The sequence below is a fragment of the Ochlerotatus camptorhynchus genome, unplaced genomic scaffold, assembly GCF_037179485.1.
Source record: "Ochlerotatus camptorhynchus isolate MF236.1 unplaced genomic scaffold, CSIRO-AGI_Acam_v1.1 ptg000250l, whole genome shotgun sequence".
Classification (NCBI taxonomy): Eukaryota; Metazoa; Arthropoda; class Insecta; order Diptera; family Culicidae; genus Ochlerotatus; species Ochlerotatus camptorhynchus.
In genome coordinates this window covers 1071282-1098378 of record NW_027040740.1, presented here as the reverse complement: position 1 = coordinate 1098378, position 27097 = coordinate 1071282, and the positions used below count along the sequence as shown (strand labels likewise).

Sequence of the window (27097 nt, the reverse complement as noted above, 5' to 3'; positions counted from 1 at the left end):
ACAATTAAAATTGCTTCTCCAATCTTTTGATTGGTGCCGATTTCCTTTTTCCATTTTCCACCAGACATTTTCAAATAAAGCTTGCCCCTATTTCCATATTTTTTATAATAAATTTTCAGTAAAACAGCTTCCCTCCAATCATCAGAATTGTTCAAATTTTATACCAGAAATTATTATTAAAATTTGTTTATCTATTCATCAAATTTAAGACCAAAAATTTTCCGAAAGCTTGCCTATCCGTTTATCAGACCAGTGCAGATTCTCCCTTATAAATTTTAAATTTAGTTTAATTTTAAATAAAGCTTGTGCCTTCATTTACCAGACTAGGGCAAGTTTTCCACCAGATATTTTCTATTCATTTCATTTATCAGAGCGATACAAATTTTGCACCAGAAATTTTCAATAGAACATGCTCCTCCATCCACCAGAATGGTTTACCAAAAATTGTCAGTGAAGTTTGTTTCACCATGCAATTTTCAGGCTTTGCCTCTTCATGCAAAATGGTGCAAATTTTCCACCATAAATTTTCAATGAAGCTTGCATTCAACAGAACGATGCAAATTATGCACCAGAAAAATCAATAAACCTTGCTTTTACATTCACCACAGTGTTGCGAACTTTCCATCAGAAATTTTCAGTTAAATGTGCATCTCCAAATTTTTAGCACGATTCAATTTTAGGACCAGAGTTATTCATTTTGATTAGTCCCTCCATGCACCACCTTGATGATATTGTTACACCAGAAATATTCAATAAAAAGCTTTTTTCTTCGATTTACCACCACGAAGGTGAATTTTTTTTAACCTTAAATTTACCCTTTTCTTTTAACCCTCCATGATCAACCTTGAACACCAGAATTTTTTTTGTATTCACCAACGTGGTGCAATTTTTGACCAAAAAATGTCATTGAAGTTTGTCCCTTCATGCACCTTTGTGTTGCAAGTTTCAAGCACCATCTCAAAATAATTGACGCAATAAAAGGGTTTCAATTTTACCTTCAAATCAAGTTATCAAGAAATTTAGATATTTTTTATCATAACTTTGTAAATGTGGCAATAAAAATCTTATTTATAAAAGGTGGGGCAATTGCCCCATCTTGCCCCACCCTGTGCACGTCAATGTTAATTAGTTAATGAAAAAAATGTCAATATTGCGCGTTTCACACCAAATCGGACTAATATTATTATTAAAGTGTGATAAAACTGCAAGTTTACGTCTAATCGTCTTGGTGTCTTCGGTGCACTTATTCCTTGCGATGCAAGCAATAAGTGCTTCGAAAACATCAAAACGATTTGACGGAAACGTGCACTTTTATCACACTTTTTGCATTTTTGGGACAGTCCAGTTTCAGATGCAATCAGCAATACCTGATACCACCATCAGATCGGAACGGGACTTGACAAATGAGCTTCTCATTCTTCTTAATGTTTTAGATGAATGCCCTTCGAAAATTTGTACGTGGTATTTGACGGAGTTGTCAGGATTGCAGAATGGTTTTACCATTCTTACAAAGAAGAGTATACATATCAGTTGGAAAACCGACTTTCGATCCGATGTAATTAAAATATTGTAAATCTGATTCTTTAAGGAACCGTTCAAAAAAACCTCTTGAATAAAACTCCGAATAAAACGCACAACACATGAACATATTTGAATTAATCAATTCATTCAAAAAATCTTAATACACTCATATTCTCTTACAATCGCATATCAGTCCTTGTTTCCATTAGGAGCTAAACTGCTAGGTATTGATTTCCAACGACTCCATATTCTCGATGCAACGAGTACCCTTGAATGTCTCAAAATATAGAGAATCGATGACACGGAGATTTATTTCAGAAAAAATATCACGATACGGTTAACGAAGGTTTAAACTTAAGGAATTCCAGATTCATGTGCATACCACATGGTATACTTCACTCAGCCATTTGTGACTCACAAGCCCATAGAGTTGCGTGGTAAATTAAAGAAATTGTTTAATTTTAGGCCCTTTATTAAATCGGCATAAAATAACTCTTACGAGTATTTAAATACTACAAGAGCTTGCGTTTACTAGATTCCATTCATACGATCAATAGTTTACTTCTGATTACGAACACCTGGCCTTTCATAAGTATCGTTCATTTCCAAAATCAAAGGCCACGTAAAACTTTGCGCAGAGTCCTTTCTGAAAAAAAAAAAACGAAACGCCGTGCGTTATATCAAAGCCATATAATGTTACAATACAATACACATGGACGGTTCCGTACCATGTGAGCGTCTCTTTTTATATATGTTTTTTAAACAGTGACAGAAACAAATTAATAGAATATTTGGATCGGACGTAAAACAATCACGTATTAATTATGTTTGTCAATTAAGCTGTGTTTTTCTTACTTTTTTCGATAATGATATTTCGATGTATCGATATTTTGATTCAAAATATCTATGGTATCGATATTAATATTCGATAATTACTCACTATCTAGAGATGTATGCATGATTTTAGTGTTTTAAGAACATAGATACCTCAACATTGTCAAAGTTTACTCAACTTTTACCAGGTCTTGAAGCGTTTTATATTTTCTGAGTTTTAGTACTGGAAAAACTAATCTCATGTAGGTGTTCTATCGCGAATTCACAGCACGCACATTGGCAGTTAGACAAAAGATTTATCTGTCACTTTTCTGCGACGTATTGGTGACGGATGCAACGTTTTGTAGACCATACGGTATTTCGTTGTGAGATACTTATTCTCGTAAACACTTCGAAACATTAAAAGCACAAAAATCTGCTTCTACGACACGTATCACAATGAAACTGTCACTCCACGTTTGCTGCAGTACAGCATACATGAAGTAGTAATTTCAGGTGAAATGGGGCACTGATTTCCGAGATTTGTGTAATAGACTATTTGAATTGGAAGTGCATGTATAGTCAACGTGGTGGCCATTTGTGGACTTTACAAGGAATCGCATTAAGATTAAATGACTTAGCATTATAGGATGGTGGGGGTCTGCCGAAGTTATGACGAGTCATGTATTAGGTTAGTAGTTCATTAATAAGAAAAGTAATCTCCAGTTTTATGTTGAGCGATTATATTAGCCACGCCTTCTACACCTTGCAAGGCACTGTAAAATTTGAAGCTAGCGCACTCCCCCTTGATATTATAATAAGATAAACAAATTTTCTAAACACTGTTGAATTTTGAGTTGAAAACATTTTTGTGTAAATCGATTACTTTTTCATTTACTATACATAATTCATTGCTTATAAAAAAAACCATACAACCCTCCCCCTCCCTTAGAACGTGACATCATAAATGTATCACCCCTAGCTGAAAAAATCTAACTCGATATTGTCTCGAAATTGTCGAATTGAAGAGAGTTGAGTGTTAATCAATAGCGGAACTAGTGACTACTTTTATAGTATACATAACGTCTCAGCAATACTGAGATGAGGACTCATTGAAATATCAAATAAGTAGAAAAAAGTAAGTATACGTCATGCATTGAAGAAATTTAAATGATAATTAAAAAAGAAGTCACAAAACAAATCAAAGTTTGCTGCAGAAATAGATTCACTCTCAAATACACACATACGCACACACTCTTGTTTTGTTTGTCCGGACATAACCACTGCGACTATTTCTTGTATCGTACCGTAAACCGGGGGCAAATTGATCATCGGGATGAAATTGATCGAATAATCTGTTGAAAATAAACTTGTTTTTTTTTCGAAAATTTACTAATCCAGGATGATTTGAAGGCTCGTTTTACCAGTATTGATCAAGGATTTGGTAATAAAATTATGAATAAATTAACATTTCAATGAACTTCTATTATTCCCACTTTTATGCACGATAAAATCACATTTTATAATTATATGAAAATATTAATGAACTGAAATAACATCAACTCGCGTTGTGAACACAAAGTTTAATTGATTTTATAAGCTGCAATAACTTTTGAAACATGTCATAAAAATGAATAAAAAACTTGTGATCAATTTCACCCAAAGAGAATTTTTCGAACATTAATTAATTATTTGATAAAACTTTCTTGGTTATGTAACCTGCTCATCAGTACTAGTTTAAGAAATAATCGTATAAAAAATATTAAAATCAAGAAATATTTACGATTTTCTGTAAAACGTGATCAATTTTCCCCCTTTTACGGTATATTTACCACATAACTGCCCCATGAATAGGAAATCAAACAGATAATTCTATTATGGGTAGTGCACATCTCATAACTGCAAAACTGTCCCATATGGGCATCAAGTTCACAATCGCATAACTGTCCCATAGGAAATCAAGCAAAACGTTTGTTTTCAACAGGAATGCTATCAGTACTTCACTAAGTCAATATCAGCACTCCTGAGATGTTAGTAAATGGGAATTTTGAAAAAATTATCCATCTCATTGAAAAAAAAAAAACAATTTTTTGTTCACTAAATCAGTTTCTTTAGTTGAAAAATATGTTAAATACGACCCAATCAAAAAGGATGCAGGAGATATGCAATTAAGGGTAGTAGTCTAGTATAAGAGAGGAGTGGATTGGCTGGTTTTGAGCCTAACAAACTGTCAAAGCCAGAGCTATCGAGCAGCACCTATCTTGATCGCATTGGCAATGTTGCTAGAAATCACCCAGACATAGGCTGCCAAGGCAGTTTATTTTGAATCCGCTCCTCTCTTATACTAGACCCTCTCTAATGGGCGGTATGGAATTATCATAAAATTTACGTGACATTTTGGTTATGATAGGCATTTATAATTCAATTTTAAAAATGTCCAGAATTGTGGACTAAGTGCTTGGATTACCGTACGGTTCTTACTGTTCTTATATGGAACACCTACTCATTATAAGGTTTTCACCTAACGCGGGTAGACTTTTCGTGGATCAATCAGTTGTTTTTTTTTTTATCAAATGCAAATTTCTTATACACTTAAACCCAAATTAAATTATTATATAAATTATGTTTGTAGCTTATAAATTATAATGAGAGAGAGAAGGATTAGTATTTTCCATTTAATTCCACTACTTTATTTGCTTATCCTTGACAGATACGCGTATTTTGTCTACAATGTGCAGACTTCTTCAGTGTCTTGTACTAATAGTCGAGTATTAGTACAAGACACTGAAGAAGTCTGCACATTGTAGACGAAATACGCGTATCTGTCAAGGATAAGCAAATAAAGTAGTGGAATTAAATGGAAAATACTAATCCTTCTCTCTCTCATTATACAGGTATTCCACTAAGACGCCCACATTCATCAGGATTTATAAATTATGTTTGTAGCTTCCTTTACAAACTTTTTTTTTGTTGTATTAAAATTGAATATATAAATATCAAAAATCGGTGAAACTGGCGATAACTGACTGAATATGTATGAATCGAATGAAACAACATACGCCCTTTCGATGTTAGATGTCGATCTGATTCAAGCAAAGTTTATTTCGTAAGGTCCAATTAGAGCTGCATAAAGTTTTATCACAGACAAACAGACGTAACTCTACATTGCGTATCTTCGTGCACGCATTTAACGGTTGATTTGAATATTATGAGCTCCGCGAGCTACTCGCCGCAGCGCTGGCATCGGATCACTCTGACGTTTCTATACATTCTACAGAACTTTTATGCAATATTGTTTGCAAGTTGGCAAGCAAGCTTGTTTTCCGCGAGAAGCTCGAGAGATGTCGTTACTGAGGTCCTATGTTTTGAGATACTATGTTTTCAAGGAAAAATTTTTCAAAGAGTTACGTCTGTTTGTCTGTGGTTTTATCAAATCTCCTCTAAAACAAAACCATAGCTTGAAGGTGCATAATAGAGATGGTCGGGTGTCATGATTTACAAACCTGAACCCGAGCCGAACCATAATCACTTTATTTTTTCAAACCCAAACTCGACCCAAACCCGATTTATTTTATTTAGCCAAGCCCGAACCCGAGTGATGTTTTACAGTTGAACGTGAACCCGACTCATACTCGATTTTATTTTCCTGACAACCTGAATTGGACATTTGTAAACTGTGCGACCCAATTGTTTTACTGAAAACCCCGTGTGAGACTGTGTGTGGTCTTTTCGAAGTTCAAATATTGTGGGGTTCCTTCGATTTGATGCACCGTGGAATTTTTCTCTAATATGTGCTTACACCGACCGTTGCGGAAACGAAAAGCGTAGAGTGTTGTTTGGGTACAGCAAAGGCCACGTGATTTTGGTGGAATATACCCGAAAAAAAATAACGACAAAAATACATTAAAAAACAATGTAACAATAAGACGAAAATTATTGTCTTAACAATGATTTATATTGTTACGTCTACAATAAATTTACCTTGATTTATGTTGTACAAAACAGTAAATTTCATGGTAAATGGAAAATTTACAATAAAAAAGGGGGGTTGTTAAGTATCTTAACAATGAAATTTTCGTGATTTCCCCATATATTTTTTTTTTTCAATAACATTATATATTATTGTTATTTTACTGTTGGTTGGCGAATTTATTGATTAAAAAAATAACAGTGTACTTTAGAGTGTATGTGTTGGCTTGACAGATCTACTTTATCGACTCTAAAAATAAATCGAAAAAATAAAACATCTCCCCGGGAAGGGAAGGGGTGGTGGTATGTCTGTTACAGGTGAGTCCTTTTTTTACAGGTTATGGATTGAGATTCGATCCGGAACTTGTGAGAAATGGAGGCCAACTCCCCTGCACTCGATCCCCCTAGGTCACGTCTCCTTGGTGATTGAGCGTCGTTGATAAGTTAATGCATTCGACTGGAGAGAATCACCCACGAAATATGCTTCCACCTGAGAGTTCCTTCCTGACATCTTCAAGTGGAGGAATTTTTTTTATTATTATTGTATGATTATTGACTGCAGGGAAAAGGTCTGCATTAAGCGGGATTTAGATGAGGCAGGTGAGTTGAATTCAACTCAAACCGATCTGGTCGTAGGCGTTCAACTGACTTGGCAACGAATAGAGCAAGTCCGATATCGGTCAGATTTCTGGACGTTCATTTCGCAGTTCAAGTGAGTTGAACGCTGAATTGAACCATCTTAAGGTGATTCCTTGTAGAGTCCACAAATGGCCACCACGTAGGCTATGAATGCATTTCCACCTCGAATGTTCAATTACACACATCTCGGAAATTAGAGTTCCATTTCACCTGAAATTGCTACTGCATGTATGCTGCAGCGCAGCAAACGTGGAGTAACAGTTGCATTGTAGTACGTGTCGTGGAAGCTGTTATTTGTGCACTTAAAGCTTCAAGGTGGTAGCGAGAATAAGGATCTCACAGCGAACCACCTTAACCTAACTTTAGAGAGAGTCTAGGATAAGAGGTGAGCGGACGCAAACTGGCTGGAACTGTCAAAGCCAGAGCCATACGAGCAGCGCCTATCTTGATTAAAGCCCTACAGTAAAAGTATGGACGACTGTCACCACAAAACTGAAAAAAGTAAAGAGCCTGAATTTATAAAGAGACGACATGTCAAAATTGGAACAATCAAAGTCATACGAAAAGTCATTCCAATCGAGCAGAAGACCTGTCAAATCGATAAGATGTCGCCTCTTTATAAATTCAGGCTCTTTAGAAAAAAGCTGTTCCAATCGAGCAAAGCGGTGCATTTTGACGGTTCGATTGGAACAACTTTTGACAGACGTCCATACTTTTACTGTAGGGCTTTAATCTTGATTACATTGCCTCTCATAGTCTGCATGCTTCAATCAGATTTATTTTTATTGTTCGTGAAGTAACCCACAATGAAAACACACCAATATTTAATGTAACAACAATTTTTATTGTAATAGAGTTGTTCATTATTGTTCATGATCGAATCATGTTAACTATAAAATAAATGAAAAATACGATGAAAATCATTGTAACAACATTTTATTATGTACATTCATTGTACAGCTAGGTAGCAGTTTTGCCGTTTTAGGAAGGGTACAACATTATAACAATCATTTTTATTGTCGACAATAAATATTATTGTTAGAGCATTGTTTCCACTGAAAATTTCACTGATATTTTTTTTCGGGTATCCTTATAATAAAGAAGATACAATTTCAAACAACGTTCTAATGACGGAGATCTTCAATAAGTATATAAATAGTGATAAATGCCATAGGGTAGGAGCTCCAGTAATAGTGGTGTACCTATAGTTGCGGTATGGGGGTTGTGCCGGAATAGTAAGAGATTCCCGGATAAGGTTATTTTCCATCGGTAGCTCTCCCTAAATAAAGCAGATTTGCATTTTGCAAACTTAAAATTAACCCGAAAATGGCGGAAAACAAATGATTTTCCTTAAGATTTTGACTCCTTTGCACCTATAGTTGCGGAAGTGTTCCTATAATAGTGGAACCCATAAGTAACCAATGCGTTCCCCTATTATAGGAACCAAATTTAGCAAGTAACAATACTACTGGAACAATGTTTCTATTAATGGAGGACAAGTTTTCGAAAAATGCATACAATTTAAATACGATATAACATTTTTCTAGTAAAATAGTACGATGTAACATTTTTCTAGTAAAATAGAGATTGAAAGCTACATCGTATAATTATTTTTTAATAAATAAATCTGCTTAATTCCTCCACTACTGGCTCACCCACCCTTCATACCATACGCAAATCCAACTTTTTTTTTTATTATAATGAAAACCACACTCGAACCCGATTTGTTTTTACGGCTGGTAACATTAAATTATTTTCTTTTAACTATTGAATCTTATGTAAGAAAATATCAGACCCCCTCCCCCATTGTAAGATACCGAAAGAAATTAAGAGACCCCCTCCCCTCTAATCCTTTACATACTTTATGGATGACTTCCAAGATCCTTGCATTTTACTTTCTACAACAAATATTGGAATGTTATACTGCAATCGACGTACTACATTAAAGGAGTACAACGGTACTGCAATCATGTCTGTCGAAGGTATTATACAGTACTAAGTACATAAAGCTAGTGCGAGGGTTTTCGTGGTAAGCCGACGACTAACTAGATTTTATATATGGATCTGCCCTAACTACCTCATGCTGCACTGCACAATACACCGATGCCTACGTTGCCTTCACATATATCAAATTCATCTATCAAAATATTTCCCATACAAGGACTGACATTTTTAGCGTTTTTTTTTTCAGTTTTTGACTCTGAAATCTCTTACGAAATTTCTTAAAATGTCATTGTTCAGCGTAACTCTACCGAGCACCCACTCAATAACTATACTCTCCCTCCTCAACAACAAATAGTTAAACTTTACACTCCCCCTCTCCCTATTATATTACGTAATTTGTGAACAGACCCTAAAATGTTTGTATCCTCTTATAAACGGGACATTCTGAAGAACAAAATTCTAACATTAAAAAGTTTAAGCAATTTTTTGGAACGGCCATGCTGTACGTTGTGCCAATATGGTCTAGTTGTTGCACTACCAGCAAAAATGCACTTCTAAGGATTTAGAAAAAAGTTCTGAAGTTATTTTGTAGCTGCTTCTCTGGTACAGTACTAGCGAGGTACATACATATAATTTCGATGCAGGTATAGACAACCTATTTGAAATCCTGAACTTCTAAGACAACAATGCATACACTTAGTTACAAAATACCAAATAACGTTGGTAAGTTACTGTATTAGCGGATGCACTTAGGTTAAAACATTAAAGAGTAAAAAAGATCTTGAACACCCACAGCAAACATCCGATGAAGTCTGCTCTAAAAATCGAAATAAACCGTTGAAATTGATCAAATATAAAACAAACCTGAATTTATCCATCTATGGTGGGATCTGACCCTTCTTACTTCATCAAATTTTGAGCCACTTCTCATGTGGTACCTATATAGAACATGTCCACGTGTTGACCACTGTGGTCTTGGGTCATTAAAGTGACCAGCAATGAGCCTATTTTAGAATTCTCACGAAATTTTATGTGTCGTATGATCTCAAGTAACATTGTATGTTCTTTCGATGTTTTAAAGCATTCTAAAAGTCTATATCATGGTCTGCAGAACCTCCATAAAATCAATATTGTTACTTGGGATATGTGTTGGGTGTAATTAGAAACTGACCACTCCCTCGGGGGTTGATCTGGATGCGATCAATGTAGTCTGGGAGACTCAATATATCCTATTTCATTCAGGATCTTCTTGTTGAATTCTGAAGTACATTTGTTTTTTGACCTGGCAACTCCCTCGGGGGTACCCGGAATATATCCGGATGTTACCAATGTTATCCAAGGCATTCAGTTTGGGACAGCTTTGGAAACGTATCAATACAATGATTAAATTCTCCTTAAACCGTAGCTACTCAGTGTTTTTTTTTAGTCGGAGGAGAGGAGCGACGGGCTAGCGTTTAGAATGAGCTTCCAAATTAAGATATTGTTTTCACGATGAGTTATAACATTATTTTTTATGAATCAAATAGCTAGCTCCCGAACGGTTGCTAGCAAATAAAATAACTTATTTATCTGCGACAAACTGTATTCCTGTATGAAATATGCTCACAGACAAACAGACATAAGACTCACAATCACATTCATCGCAAATAATCTTTTAGTTGGGAATGTGCTTGCATTTGTCATGGTGGCGCCACTGAAGCATTGAGCAAGCCACAACATTTCGAACTTACATATCAGTGATGCCAGTTCTTTTTCACGCCTAGCTAGTAAATGTCAGCTCTTGAAAATGATAAGTGGTCAAGGCCACATCTGACGAAAACAGAAAAAAAAATTGTTGAATATTACATCAAAAATGCTGCACATTAGTTTTTCCGTTCCTAATATTACGTTGTACGATGCACACAGAATTAGAGATCAAATCATGTTGATGACTGTAATATTCTATCAATTTTTACCAATGATGGATGCCCGAAAAAAAATAATTATAATAAAACAATGAAATTACAATGATTTTCACTGTTGAATTTTGAGTACATTAAAATTTATTGTTTAATTATTGTACGGAGAAAAATAAATTTTAGATTTTTAACGATACAATGCTCAAACAATGAAAATTAATGTGATGAGATTAAATTTGTTCTAGAAAAATCAGTTTTTTTATTGTTAAGATGCTTAACAACCCCCCTTTTTTATTGTAAATTTCTCAAATACCTAGATTTTCATTGTTGTGAACCATGAATTCCGTTGTGATTTTATGGTAATCAACAAAAATGTCCAATATTTTAACAGTAAATATCATGGTCACAATGACAATGAAATTCATTGTATTTTTATTGGATTTTTTTTCACGGGTGTTCAATACTTCACCATGAATATTGATTGAAAAATATTATTTTTTTCTTCTGTGTTCACATTGAAGTGATGAGAGGTGGTAGAAAGGGCACTAATAAGTGATGCATTACCTTGTTTAAAAACTTGTTTCCAGCAAAAGTAAAAGCACACTAAGCAAACAAAACAAATCCCTAAAAAAAGTCTTTGCTTCTGAGAATTTTTCCTACGGATCCGTATTGCTACAGAATTCAATCAATTCTGTAGATGTTCGGAAAATTTCGTAGAACCGACATCACTGACTGCCATCTGTTTTGTTTTTATTCAACACACACACTACTAAAAAAGTCGGTTCCCTGAGACCGACACATGTAAGCGGGCCTTTTGACATAAGAATCAGTTGAAAGAAACGTGAAAATCAATTCAATCAAACGTACTCTTCGTCGACTAGCTGATGTTTCGGTTTGAGAACACTTAATTTTACATGAAATGTTTGCTTACGTTCTATGATTTACGTCCAATATGGATTACGTCTCGTGTAAAAGTAGTTATTTCTAAGTGTGCAGCTGAAGCGTTGAGAGAACGAGGGAACAGCAACTATTGAAAAAATTGCATGCACGAGGGATGCTCCGGTTGCATAACATTGCTTGGGAATGTGGATGATAGATGGTGCTAGTGCGCATGCAAAATACGCTTGACGATATTTTTGAAGAATTTTCTTCTAAGAGTTTGTTTGTCTGTGGTATGCTTATAAATCAAATATAAAAACGGTGGAACATACTCTGAAACACCCTGTAGGTTTTTGCGTTCTGTGCCAATTTCAACCCCATGGTCTTTTTTAAATATTCTATAGAGTTCTCCAGATGCACAAAAGTGTGCGTGAGACCGCGCGCTACCTTTTTAAGTAGTTGTGTTATCGCGATACCTTATTGTATCTTCTTCTTATTCATTTTTATATATGGATGGTGGATTTTAGTGTTCGTGAGATTGCGCTTAGAGATCTCTATAGATTACCTAAATTCGGGCACTGGTGATTTTGCTGACTAATTGAGTCGGATTCAATTCAACATAACAAATAGGGTAAATGTTGGCTTCGGCACCCATTGACTGTTTTCGGCAACCAAAATTTAAACGTTAATTTCACTATGTTTTCCCATCAACGCACTTCCCTGAATGTGTCCAAACGATTGTTTAGCCTTTCAGCTTCAATCTGATTATATTTGAACGATCGAGCAATCCAGTAATGCTACATTTTTCTTCAAATAAAGCATACGCACTACAAAATGGGGTTGATTTCGAGTTGCCGATAATAGAACAGCTGGTTAACACGCAGTTCTAATGGGAAGGTTGCCGAAGAAAAAGAGGCTGCCGACAATAGTCACACTCACCTGAGAAGTTTGGAGCCTTGTAAAAACGCTTTCAAAACGTTTTGAAAAATTCTGTCGATTGGAATGGATAGAGAAGCAAGCAGCAGATGAATGTAAACAAACAGACACATCATATATGTGCGTGACGCTGAGAAAATGCTAGTAGAAGTGCAGACGCTGCTTAGATTGACGAGAATACGTAAATTCCCCTATGTGAAGTTATTCTTCTTCTTATTATTGCTCCGAAAAGCGGTGGTAGTGAAAAAGAAAAGCACTGGTTAAAATAGATCAAGTTGGCTTGGCATTTATTATTCCCTCTTCGTATTAAATCGTATTCGTTGACGGCATTGGGTGTTCACACTCAGAGTGAAATATGATTTTTCAGTGGAGCGCAAGAGTAAGGAACAGTCTGCCGTTTTTAACGCACACAAAATGACAGATGTTTATAGGGTTTTTCCATTGGCGTAAAGAGCTACAGTAACGCCGTCAACGACAAGTTTTCAGTACGAAATGGAAGATGAAAAATCATTATTTTTATTGGTATTCGAGGAGATAGGGGAAATGTCTCTAATGTTAGCCTACACGAAACGAAAATCAATTATTTTATTCATGTGTTTCACTTATACATTTTTGCCAAAAGATCAGCCTTATGTATAAGCAAACCACATAGGTCCTATAAGCATAAAAGGTATGTGTGACCGCTTATACATTTCATTTGATACATGAGCTTCATTAACTTTTTGCAAGGCGTCTGCTTATTAGTTGACTTATACATTTTATGAATAATCAGCAATAGAAATTTGCCAAAAGGTATAAGGAAATTTCTATCCGTGTATGGATCTAAGATTGGGCCCATCGCTAAAAATCTGCTATTTATCAATTTTACCTAGATGAACGCGTTATTGGGACGTTACTAATGGATATTTTTGGTTGCTATTGAAAATTTAGTCGATTGCTGAATTTATGTATGCGCCCAAGTTAGGGACACTTAGGCCGACATTACTTGCATTTCCCTTATATTTCAACATTATACTTGAGAGACGATAACGAATTATCGGTGAAAAAAGAGAGATGAAAAAGTGACCGGATTAAAATTCATGTAAGATAATCTTGAGTGAGGACAATATCGATCTCTGAATCAGATTTGGTTTCAATTTGAGATAGCACGATCAAAAATAGAAGCAAAAAAAAATCGTTTCAAACTGGTTTTTCTGTAGGGTAAGGTGGGGTAATACGTGCCACTGGGTAATATGGCCAACAGCGGTTGTTTATGTGTTTTTCTAAACTTATTAATAGGTTTTTCTCCCAAAATTACTGGATGAACTGCCGAGCTATCATTTGTTCATATATTCGAGCAGTTTAAAATGACTTTTTCTACCACTCGAACTTTTTAGTGGAATATTTTAATATTTTTTCTTCCAGAACCTCGTGAAAGTAGAGTCTTACTTATGCTTAGCTTGAAAAGTATGTAGTTTTTTGCTTCATTTTCTAAAAATTGCGGATAGAAGGTCGTCACAAAACTGCTCGACAATATGATAAATTGGTCTTCGAAAAGTGTTCCCTATCCGTTTTCGGTCATGTGAACATGAGGAAATAAACAATCGTCATGATTATAGTCGCTATATTCATAGTCTGGCGGATAGAATCTCGGGGACCAATTGAGCTGTCAAATAGCGGAACCAATCGAGTAAATCACGACCAACAACAGAAAAGAGCACATTAGCTATTGCGAACAAAACTTCGGAAACCCCTTTCTCGTGACTCAAGGCTCGCCTACGCAAACTAACACGATTTTGGGGTTGGCAAAAGTTTCCCCTATCCGATGATGCCGGTAATTTGCTTTCGATTGGCGAGGAAAGAATATTCATCGTTTTGTTTATAAAAGTTCATACTACCTTTTCAATTGTTGATCTAACATATATGTACACATATATATCAGTGCCAACATTTCAAAGGGGCGTAATTGCATTTGTAAACAATGGCTTTAGCCGTCGATTTCTCGCGAATAAAAGCTCACTCATGAAAAATAATGAAACCAGAAGGTAGAGGAATGTAACCTCTACCAGCTAGCATTGTAATTTTGGAGAGGTAAGATTTCATTCGCGAGAAATTGACGGCTAAAGTCATTGTTTACAAAAGCAATTACGCCTCTTTGAAATGTTGGCACTGATATGTAGATCGAAATTCTATCCGCCAGACTATGAATATAGCGACTATAGTCACGATGCGATGGTGGTAATAAGGCCGTTCGCAATGCTGAGTTTCAAAATTGTTTTAAACTACTCGTCAATTCTATAATTTGAAACTGTCAAAAATAAAACTGCAACACGATCAGCGCAACGCACAGTTCTAAAAGATGTTTGTCATCATCAAGTTCCATAAACTTTACTGTTCTCTATGAAGTTCTCCGTTTTTTGTTTGTGAAGCTCTTCGAAACATCTTTAAACACATCCAAAGAAATTTGAAACAGAGTTCCATTCATGTTTCAAACTCGCTCAGAGTTAAAACAGAATAGTCGAGCAGTTGCAAATCTGGTGCAAAATAGTGCTCGAAAAATGAAACTGCAACTCAGCATTGCGAGAGGTGCGTTTCTGTTCTAGTTTCAAATTGAAACAGTCCTTATAAAATACAACAGCATTGCGAACGGCCTAAGAGTTGATGCTAATAAGAGTCCCGCAAATAGTGAAGCCAGAAGTGACAATTGAACTGTCAAACGAGCAAAGTAAATAAACATTAGAGTTTCCAGACTTGATGGACTGCAAGTATTGCATTTTTTAGCCGGCGCCGGTGGTGTAGTGGTAAGCGTGACTGCTTTCTCACCCCTATGGGTCTGGGTTCAATCCCAGCCGAGGTCGGTGGCAAAAGTTTAGTTGGCGTAACTGAGTTGCTGTCGAGTCGCGCTGTCGCACCTCTTGCTTCGGTGCTCCGCCTCCACTTCCAGAAGAAGAGTTTTACCGTGTCTTTTTCGTTTTTTGTTGCTAGCGTTCTGCCTTCCGAATAATAACCACGAAAGAAAGTTTTGTAGGTTACACTCGGGTATTTTTATATCTCGTTTTTATTTCTGGTTGCTAGATATTATTCAGCGGAAGTGATTTTTTGTACACATCAATGTAACTCGGTTTTGTTTCGCGTTTTGACTGCATTTGACTAATGTTTCCGGTTGTTGTCATAAACGAAAAATACTTATTTATTACCGTGAGAGAACAAAGTTTCCTTAGCTGGAGTTTGGTCAATTAAAAATGCTTGATTTCCGCTACTACTAAATTAGTGCCAGATTTGGAAACACCAAGTTTCGAGATCTGGAACGGGGTTCTGGATCAGCAATAAAGCCTTCACCTTCCACCCCCGGAGTAAAGCTGCTTGCAATTATCAACACTATAATAAATATTTGCAATTTTTTTTTTTTTTCATAATATTACCAACCGGTGAACACTCGTGTTTATTTCAGTTACCATGGAGACGTAATTTGTGATTAGTCCCGGTCCCTTTCAAATTGTATCATTATTTATGAACGGCCTTATATTTGAAATGACGTTTCACATTCATCTAGTGATGTCCGATTTTCATTCGAATAATCGTTTAATCGATTAACGATCCGAAAAGTAAACTATTTATAATCGGTTAGATCATGCCGATATAAGCATTAACATCTCCACAGGATCATCACCGATCGTTTCAAACATGTGCTGCACTCTCATTCGTGGAAAAATGGCAGCACAGCGAGCAAAAAATAATCGATTAGTTGTTAATCGAGTAATTAAAAAATGGGACATCTATGATTTTGGTGTGATTGTTTTGATAAAAATGAGCGCAAAATTTCATCTTTTCCGAGGGGGCAGCAAAACCACAAAATTACCTTGAATACGGGGGGTTCTCATTGGATGAAAGGGACCGTGAAAGAAGACACTAAAATAGAAAGTTTTTCTTCCGACAGTTTCATCTTAGTATTCATCTTTGATATTACTGCTGGACAGTGGGAGTTAGATTGAATACACACACAAGGCCGAAGCACATCAACATCGTAGAAAATATGACTGTCAAATGAACAAACGAGGCATTTGGGCAGCATTTTCCATATAATTAGTATTGTTAGCTTGGGTCAAGTATGCATGACATTAACAAATTCAACAATATTACATAATGGGTATCCTGATGAGCTTGACGACTTTGATGTTAGTGTTTACTAATAGTATTAACTATGTTATTGAAAAACACACCAAATCTAATACAAAAATTCAAATAATATCACAGCAGTCAAAGTCGCCAAATCAACCAAATGTACATTCTACTCATCAGAGGCCCAAACGCAATAGTAGTCATAAAAACCACAAGAACAAACAAACAAACAAACAAACATAAAGGGAAGATAAAACATCATAACACAACGAACCTAGCAAAAAGAATATAAACACTACTACAGAAGAAATCAACTCGCTGCAGGTTTATTCCGAAACCAAAAACTATTTAAATCATCAAAATCATCAAAGTCATCAGATTTGTTGATAAAAGTGCGATTGAATCAGTAATATATCATTTACTACATTTTGATGAATGATTCTAATAGGATGGAATTAATTAATGTCATGATTTCATGGGATGCTATGTTTAAATTACAAGGAGAACATAAACTGGTTCAAAACATATGAATAAATTGCATACCATCATTTTTGCAGCCGTATCGGTGCCTAACTACAACCTAGCCAGAAATCACATGGCATACCATTCTGAAGGCTGCGGGTTCGTTTTAAGTTTCGGTGAAGACATTTTTCGTTGCAAAATTCTGCGAGTATCTCTGTGCTTGCCACATATTATACAAATGCAAAAATGTTAAAGGTTTAGAAAGCTTTCGATTGACATCTGTAAAAGTACTCAAAGAACACTAAGTTGATAGCTGGGGTAAAGCTCCAGTTGAGGCCTAATAGGCAAAAATAACAACAAGATGATGTTATTTCTTTTGGATCACCAGTGGGTAGCTTTTGGTCATATCTAATAAAAAAAAACGAGCTCATTGTATATTTGATAAGTTTCCAATTACTTTTTAAAATATATTCAAATTCAATCTCAATCTATGAAGTTCAGAATGTATCTAAGTGCAAAAAAGCAAGTACCATGGTTAATTTCCAAAACTATATGACTTCTGAAAGTTGAGATTCATGCAGCTGAAAACACGGATTTGATGGATTTCTTCCTTGTTCGTACAGTTTTGTGTATAAATAATTTTCGACAATACAAAAATTCAATGATGTTTTACTCAAACGCTCTTAACATTTAAACATAGATTTCAAAATTTCAAGAGCAAATGTAAGCAATGGCTTTAGACGATTTCTTGAAACTTAAGACTCATTCAGGCAAACCGACACAGCAGCCGCTGGTAGAAGTAGTTTGCTCTTTCTGCTGAAGTAGTTAATTTGCGTGGGTGTTCTATATTGAGTGAGGAATCGACGTTTAAAATCACTGTTCATAGTTTATTTTAATCCAGAATTAATTATATAAACAAAACCACCTCGAAATTGAAGAACACTTCAGTTGAGTGTCATGTAGAGATCATTGATAGATAAAAGTAGTACCATTTACGAATCTGCTTAAAATTTTCAATTTTTCTGCTACCAGGAACACAATAATTTTTGATGGTATGCAATTTAGTGTTTGTGTTGCGAAATTTCAAATACTAATAGTATAACCTTAGGAATAGCCCCTTAGTGTTTGTTACATTGTTTAAAAACGTAATAGCGATTTAATTACAGCTTTAAGAATGATTTAAGAACACGTCTTGGGTAATTTTAGGATGAACAATTTTTGATTAAATTTTAGTGGGTTATCGAACAAACATTTCCCATATCGTTTTAATCATCTCAAAATTTCCCAGACGAATTATTTCTTGAAAAGTGAACAACTATAGCGATAGTGAGAAGAAAAGTCAAGTTAAACTTACCTTATTGGGATTAGGAGGTCCATCTGAAGACCTCACTGGCTCTTCCGACAGGGAGGGTTCTGGAAGAGGCAATCGTTGTTCTTGAACGCTTGCGAGCCTAAAAAACGATTTATTAAATACAAAGCAAATTGAAAGTCTATAAAAAAAAGTTCAAACCTTTTCAACGTAACTAATGTTCCAGTTAACTTTTTGCATCTTCTCAAAGCGGATTCCAACCTTTCTGGCTCTTCTTTTAAGAAATTTTCTTCTCGGCAAAGTCTTTCCATGTCAAGTGATAAAAACGTACGCAAGTCCTGTTGCAACATGGGGAACCGTAACTTTAGTTCGGCGACAGTTTTACTGAAAAAAAAAATCATACATATCATATAGAAGGAACAACATCAACATACAGAAAGATAGGGTTATAGATTTTAAATTAAATACAAATATCCAAGACAACATAACATACCTTGCCCGACTCAATACAAGAGCCATGTCTTCAACAGCCGTCATATTTACACGTGTGCGACGATTGATAACCTCTCCACGCAATCCTTCAACTGATGATTCCAAATCACTCAAATCCTTTTCTAATCGTATTACTTCTTGTTTGTATATTTCCTCATCTCTAGTCATTTTAGTCTGCAACAAAAAATGATGATTATTTTCAATTGATAACTTAGTAGTTCATCTGTAAACCACCTTATATTTACACTAAGCACACATTTGTGGCTGTTCTGTATGCTTACTTTGAATTTTTTGGGAAAACTGGGTTTGAACATTATTTAGACCTAAGCAAACATCTTACAACGTTCTTTAAGAAACCCAACATATTCCACAACGATTTTGAGCGATGTGTCGAAATATGTCGGGATAAGGAAGGTATCTTGACACATGAACGTGAGTTAATCGAAAAATGGAAGTAGCACTACGATGAACGCCTAAATGGCACATAGACGCGATACAATGTCAGCAGATGATAGATAGCTATCAAACAGCTTAAGAACAACAAGGCAGCTTGGAGGGATGGGATTAGAGCAGAAATAATTAAAATGGGCCCTTATAGGTTGCCTTCTTGTCTGCACCAAGTGAAGATCAAGATCTGATACAGAACAGCTACCGGAGGAGAGGAAATAGAAAGTAATATGCCTAATTACAAAAAGGTGATAAGCTAGAACTTAAGAACTACCGAGTGACCACTATTCTTAACGCAGCCTATAAAGTGCTTTCTCAGATCATCTTTCGTTTGAAACACACAAAGGACTTCGACAAGGCAAGATGGTCTTTCCTGACTCCGGCGCTAGAAGGTGCTATAAAACATCTGGGCTTCAACATTCGGGCCACGATCTTCATTAAATCCAGCCAGTTCATTTGCTGTGGTGATGACGTGGACATTGTCACCCCATACTAAGAGTCATATGTACAAGACGCTGGTAACACCAGTAGTTCTCTAAGGGCATGAGATGTGGATAATTCTCAAGATGGACCAGCAAACACTGGGAGTTTTCGAACAACATGTGCTTGGGACTATGTTTGGCGGGGTGTATGGTGAACCCACCCAACAAACAATTTTAGCTGCATAACTGCTTATACAGGCAAAAAAATAGCTGCCTAAGCCTGCATAAGCTCTTATATTGCTAAAATTGTTACACCCAACCGGGAAATGTAAGATTACAGATTTGCATGAAATGTATGCAGAATTTGCAATGTTTCGCGACCTGAACAGATTCTGTGTTGTGGTCGACGGTAAGATTAAAATTTTATGTTATATTTCCTCAAAGTGCATGCAAAGTTTATATCCTCAAATGCATTGCGAAATTATCTCGTGAAGGAATTATACAAAAATTTGCATTTGTTTTGCGTGTAGTATCCAGAAAGTCGCTAAAGCTGAACGGCTACAATGGGCGGGACACGTTGTAAGAATGCAAAACTGATGTTTGCCTCGAATACGGCCTGTGCACGACGCAGAGAGGCACAGCGAGCTAGATGGTTAGGCCTAAAGGTGCAAGATCTAGAAAGTGTGGGTTGCTTTAGAAACTGGAGCCAAGTAGCCACGAACCGAGTTAGTTGGCGTAACGTTGCCCAACTATCACTTTTAGCAGTAAATATGCTTGTATAGGCAAATTTTGTCTGCAGCTAAAATTGTTTGTTGGGTGTACAGCAATTGAAATCTTAATGGACGTCAGACCAACAAATGTAAGTAACATTTCCTACAAATTACTTACCCGTTCCTGGTCAGATTGTCCCCACAGCGCACCACTACTTGATAACAATGTCGCCCTAATTCTCATAAAGGTATCTTTGATATCTTCCCGTATAGCGACCGCTTGTGTTTGAGTTAGACGTCTCATTGCTCGAACTTCTGTTCTCAGATCTTTCGCCTTCTTTTGCAAACTTCGTAGATTATTGTAGACTTCCGGTGAGAGCGATAAATCAGCGTTGTATTGATTGGTTGCTAACACCAACGGCTTTGGTGGCGGAGCCGGCTTCAAGCGATCGCGCTCTAAGGTTAGGGAATAATTTTCTTCGAGGAAAAATAAGTTTTGTTAACATTCACTGAAGCTTACCTTGAGATGACGTTCGTGGTAATGTTGACGATTTGATAGCAGGTTTCGATGGTTTTGAGTCAGCTTGAAACGAAAAACAAACATTTTCTCAATTGCATGGTGTTAAAAAAAATTCTCTAGAATCGAGATAAACCAGAATGCGGTAATTTAACTCTAAAATACATCGTTTGACCCATGGTTCAGCATAGTATGTATCAGGGGACTCAATTATCTCGGAAATAAGCAAAACGATTTTAGTATTTAAAGCGCTGCAAGGAAAGATATTTCTTCAATCTAGCTAGCCAAAAGTCGATTCTTTTAAATGGGATAGAATTGTTTCTAAATTGATACATTGCATACTAAAATAATAGGACAACAATGTACTGTACTTTTTCTTCTCTATCAATGTTGGCAAAAGAGGAATGTTCTACTGAAATGGTTTTGTCTTTTGTGGTTCTGTTTGTATTCAAGAGGAACCCTGTGTCAAAACGTTGAGTATAATTTAAAACTAATCGTTTTGAATACTCCAGACTGCAATAGCCGAACAGCAACACAAAAGCCAATTATATTAACAGTTCAAATTTGACTGATTTTGTATTATGCAGGTCCTCTCAGCTCAGTCGGTAAAGACGCAGCCATAAAGCCGATGGATTCGATGGTTGTAGGACGAAAGGTCGAAGGTCGAAAGGCCGAAGGACGAAAGGTCGAAGGTCGAAAGCCCGAAGGTCGAAAGTTCGAAGGGACGAAAGGTCGAAGGACGAAAGGTCGAAGGGACGATATGTCGAAGGGACGAAAGGTCGAAGGGATGAAAGGTCGAAGGGACGAAAGGTCGAAGGGACGAAAGGTCGAAGGGACGAGAGGTCGAAGGGACGAAAGGTCGAAGGGACGAAAGGTCGAAGGGACGAAAGGTCGGAGGGACGAAAGGTCGAAGGGACGAAAAGTCAAAGGGACAAATATATATATATAAAGACGAATGAACAATCCATCGGATTACGCTTACTCTCTTGGGGTTAACTTCTTCTTTCAAACATGAGCAGTTCGTTCGTAGATAAAAACGAATTACCAATCCATCTTATTATGCCCAAAATTTGTTAAGATCTTTTAAAATTGACTCTTTCCTTCAAACATGAGCAGTTTTTTTTTGTAAAAATTGTTGCCCTATCCATTGAATATGTTGAAGTTCAGTAATCAGTTTATTGAGAAAAAAAACAGCAATTTTCTTTTAATATATATTAGTCATCTGTAATATTTGTCGACTACCGATCTTCTTCATAATATAAACAGGTGTACAATTAGTTGTCTTGAATACCTCTTGTTGATCCATCTAAATACTCGTACTGCTCGTGAGTAGATCAATACGAAAAATATTTATGTTGTACTTCTTCGCGCTGCAGGTACTTGAATACATTTAATATTTCTTTCTCGTACCTAACATATCCCGGTCCTTTAGCTTTTACAATAAACTCCAGCCATCCATCATTATCACGATATCCATTCACCCAAAAAAAAACGTTAGAAGCTTAATCCTCTCTGAATATTTGAATGTGTTTGATACAATAATTTGTTTTATGAAATGTGGCCAACCATATAGTGGACCACATACGTCTTTAACGGTGTAAAAAATATCAGAACAATATGAATTCATATAGTAGGTTTTTAAAATCACATTCAGAATGTTTTTCATTGCTACTTAAAATTTAAATAAAAATTAAATTGTATGTAGTTTTGAAATATTTTGAATTAATACTATCAACGGAATGGAATCCAAACGCTGAAGAAACACTTATCGGGGTTACCTATTTTAACGTGAATGAAATAAATTTGACACTCGATTTGACAGCTGTGTTGCTATGGAAAGTTTTAAAACACATTATAGTTGGCATATCCAAAAACTCTGAAGAAAAAAAAAAAAAAAAAGAATGGATCATCAACTGGGCCAGTCGGATAACGAGGATACCTGGGAGGAGTACGTGTCCTATTTTGGAATTTTTCGGATCCAGAAGAATCAAACCAAGAACTCAACAAGAACCGAAGCGATGAACAGAAGCGATCAGATGCAGTCCCGATGATCCCAACAGTTCAGAACCCAAAGTAACTGAAGAAAATCAAAGTGATGAACATCAAGGCGCACGCCATGTGGACATCGAACCGGATGTGAACATTTCGTAGCATCCAGAGGAAGCTTTATAACAAGTTTTTCAGCTTGTTCTTCTTCTTTTTCGTTGCGTTTCAAACTTATCGCTTTTCGCATATTAGCTTATTTCGGAAATCGAAGCCATCCACCTCTAGCATGGTCTTTCTTTGTAGCTGCGCCTTTATCGACTGAGCTAAGGGAGGAATTATTATAGAAGCTTATTTTAGACGCTTGCCCGCGCTCCGCTCCTATGACTAAAAAACATTGGCTAGACAGTTAATCTGAGTAGCTACACAGTAGAGAATCAATTTTCCAAGGTTTATGGGTCAATTAAAAAGTTTGAGTCTAAAACATCAAACATATATGTCAAATCATATCTATATTTTTTAGAGCGCAAACATGATTTTCTATGGATCAATTTCGTTAGTTTTTCGTTCATTGTCGAAATTTTTACGGAACATTAATAATATAATTCGTTTTTGCAATTATTTTACTAAATTTTACATCAATTGTGGATTATATTGATATATCAAATCCACACTTTTTAGAGATTTTAGCCGCGGATTTATGGATGTTTTGGGTGTTTTTTATTTGTTTACTAATCATTTATTAGTGTCTTTATGCAAAAGTATGTTTGCCATATTATTTTTTCCCTTGATCTGTTTTCCGTGCTGAGCACCAATGCTACCTACGCCAGGGAGGCAACTCATGAACCAGGGACCAACGGCTTTACTTCCCCGTGATCAGAGATGTTATGCCTCAGAACATCCCGGCGGCGCCGACTGGGATTGAACCCAGGCCTGCTGGCGTGAGAGGTAATCACGCTTACCACTACACCACCGGCGCCGCTGTTTGCCATATTCATCACTGGAACTATTACTTCGATCTATTGTAATATATTCCCGTTTTAGTATTGCTTTGTCAGTATGTCGTATTTCCATTACTATTGAGAGGAGTTCTATAGGAGCGTTTATTTATTCATTTCTTCAAGTCAGTGTAGACTACATATTACACTTGATTAGATTATTACAATTGATTTGAAAATTGATTACCGGGGGTTTCCCCTAGTGGCATTTACGTTATATCACAGCATACCTTGCCTTACATTACATATAAGGTAAAACTTACCGAGGTGATGAGGAGAATAAGGCTTAGGGGTTCCCTGGACATCATCGCTGAACGAAACAGATTTTTCAAACGACACTGATTTGTCTGTTGATAAAAAGATATAAACACTGTTATTAGATATCTCATAAATTACACATAAAATACATCAATAATGACATTGCTATATTTTTTTTTTTAAATTAAAAGATTAAGGAAAACATGTCCAAAACAAATCAGGTATTGGTAAGGCATCAAGTGGTAATTAGATCAGGACTTATTAGGACTTTATTTGTGTACGTTTTTTTCCTTGATTTGTTTACCGAACAAGCTGAGATGCCTCAGAACATCTTGGCGGCGCCGACTGGGATTGAACCCAGGCCTGCTGGGGTGAGATATAATCACGCTTACCACTACACCACCGGCGCCGCTATTTATTTATGTACGTTGTCACTATCCTTATTGCATCATTATACCGTCGATCCCCCGTTTATCTTAACGACACTTTGTGCAAATTAACGGGGTTCATTTTTAATTTGATCTTGTAGGAACTCTACACTGAGGAAAAAGAACGTAAGAAATCCATTAGAACAACTTATGAATTTTAGCCACAAGAAATCGGTATGAATTTCATTGATTTGCCTTATGGAAAATAATCTTTTAAAAAAATATAAAATGAAGCTGACTGGAACCGAAGCATGGACGTTGAGGTTACAGGCTCCGTGTGCTGACCACTCGTCTTTCAACGCTTGGGAAAGTGAAATGGTTAAAGACCTATAAAAACTAGCTCATGTTAGACGAAAATCATTCATTAGTCACGCTTATGAACTTCATATGTGTCGTTCATAAGTCAAGACTTATGAAATTCTTACGTTTATTTGCCTCACTGTAAGCTTTTCGTAGCCTTATTTGCTGTTTTTTTTTTTATTCTGCGTTCCGTTTCGCATCGTTCCATTTTTTCTACTCTATTCCACTGACGATTATATTCACGTCTTAATTTTATGATATTTTTAATACATTAACATTGAAATTGTAGATTTTTGGATGAAATTTATCAATTCTTTAAAGAACCACTAGCCTCTAGCCTACTAAAATTATATGAACTGATTCCAAATCTCGCGGTATAACCCAATGCCCGGTGTTTTAAAAAACAGATACAAATTGTCTAGTCAGCAACTTAAATCAGCAACTTCAAACCGTTTGGCAAAATGGCGTTCGTCCAAATGGCATTCGACCAAATCCTCCATAATAAAAAAATGTGAACACTGCATTTTAAAAACCGTGCAGCCATTACCGAGCGTGGAAAGCTGCATACTTCGGTTATTATGGTTGCTATCGTATAACTTATACGTATTGCAGATAAAAACACTTGAGATTAGTGATTTTCCCCACAAAAAAAAAATCTACAAAACAAGCATCGCATTATACACCTCGCCACATCCTTACAATCGCAGGGGAACGGAGGGAAAGTTAATCCAACATCTACTTAAGAAGGTGCATAGAACCCATACTACCCTCATAGATGTCACAGGAAGGAAAGAGTTGCGTTAGAGGGAGGGTAAATGATTAGGAAACACTTTTAGTCAAAATCGAGCATTTGATAAATCAGTAATAAACATGGAATATAAATAGATAAAATTAAAAGATCTAAACCCGAATGGCCTAGTGACTAGCTTATCCCTTTGTTCTACCCGTACGCTTAAAAGATAGCACTCCACGCATAATCAAGGTCATACATAAATTAACCAAAAGGTGCAAATCTAGACACTACAAGAATAATCTTGATTGAGAATTCTATTGTTATAAATAAAGTATCACTCTCGCACGCACAATAGGCCGTACAAAGGCCTTCTTCATGATATGCGCCTTCCGTATATATCGAACAATAGTACAATCAATCAACCTCACTGCACAATAGATGAAAAACTGAGTGCGGATGGGATGAGATACTTTAAAACACGTCTGCACTGATCGACTGCCGATCAGGTTCTAGATTCAGGTAATTTACAAGTCTGCCCTAAACCATTGTTTCTCTTCTGGTAACATTGGTTCTATCAGAAGAACGTTTTCCAAGATTATCGGAAACTAAGCCAATATTGGTAATTTGGAATCCAATACGAAACCGATACCGACATTGAAACAAAACTATATATCGATAACGATAAATTTGTGTAATGCACAGCCCTGATAATACTGCCTATTTAAATCAAAATATCGTAAACGTTCAGAGAAAACAGTCATTGCGAAAATGCTACTGACGCAAAAAGTCAGTGCAAATATTTTGTTCATGAATCTAAACATTTACATAGATTACTGAAATCATAAATACATTAATCATAATCTTATGAAAATAAGTTTACGAAAAAAAATTGTTAATAACCATAGGGGAAATGGCTCTTATGTTGGCCTATAGATCATAGACTACGGGCACTTAGGCCGACATTACATCCATTTCCCCTATAACAAATATTTAAATTTGATTACAAATAAAAACACATTCAAAACTATAATCTACATTACAAAAATGCGTCGATGATCACTGATTGATCCGTGTTACTATGTTCAATACCAACCTGAACGATATTGTGCTGGCAGCCCTAAAGTACTTTGATTGTTACTAACTACTGGCTGTGTCGGTTTCTGTGTCAATGCTTTCTGAACCAAGCCGGTCAGATTGGCTAACTGTCTTTCCATGTGCTCAACTCGAATGCGATGTAAATCCTCAGGCCTGAAAAAAGAAGTTTAGTATTGTAGTTAGTCATAAACACAGCAATTACCCGAAGCTACCAATGCTCAAAGCATATCTAAATAAGATGTAAGG

The 27097-nt window shown here is 36.1% G+C and overlaps 1 protein-coding gene across 7 annotated transcripts in view; it reads right to left on the bottom strand.

Annotated features, from left to right (window-relative positions):
- LOC135704875 (coiled-coil domain-containing protein AGAP005037) overlaps positions 1 to 27097 on the bottom strand; it is a 145519-nt gene that overhangs the window by 26266 nt on the left and 92156 nt on the right. For 4 of the 7 annotated variants that reach the window (XM_065226397.1, XM_065226399.1, XM_065226400.1 and 1 more), the window contains exons 13-19: positions 26850 to 27004; positions 24301 to 24384; positions 21060 to 21122; positions 20718 to 21016; positions 18962 to 19134; positions 18670 to 18852; positions 18514 to 18610 (exon numbers count right to left, since the gene is read on the bottom strand). In XM_065226397.1, coding sequence (XP_065082469.1) covers positions 18514 to 18610; positions 18670 to 18852; positions 18962 to 19134; positions 20718 to 21016; positions 21060 to 21122; positions 24301 to 24384; positions 26850 to 27004 — 1054 coding nt within the window. The remainder of the gene's footprint in view (positions 1 to 18513; positions 18611 to 18669; positions 18853 to 18961; positions 19135 to 20717; positions 21017 to 21059; positions 21123 to 24300; positions 24385 to 26849; positions 27005 to 27097) is intronic. The other 3 variants (XM_065226401.1, XM_065226403.1, XM_065226404.1) reach the window with 1 other exon arrangement.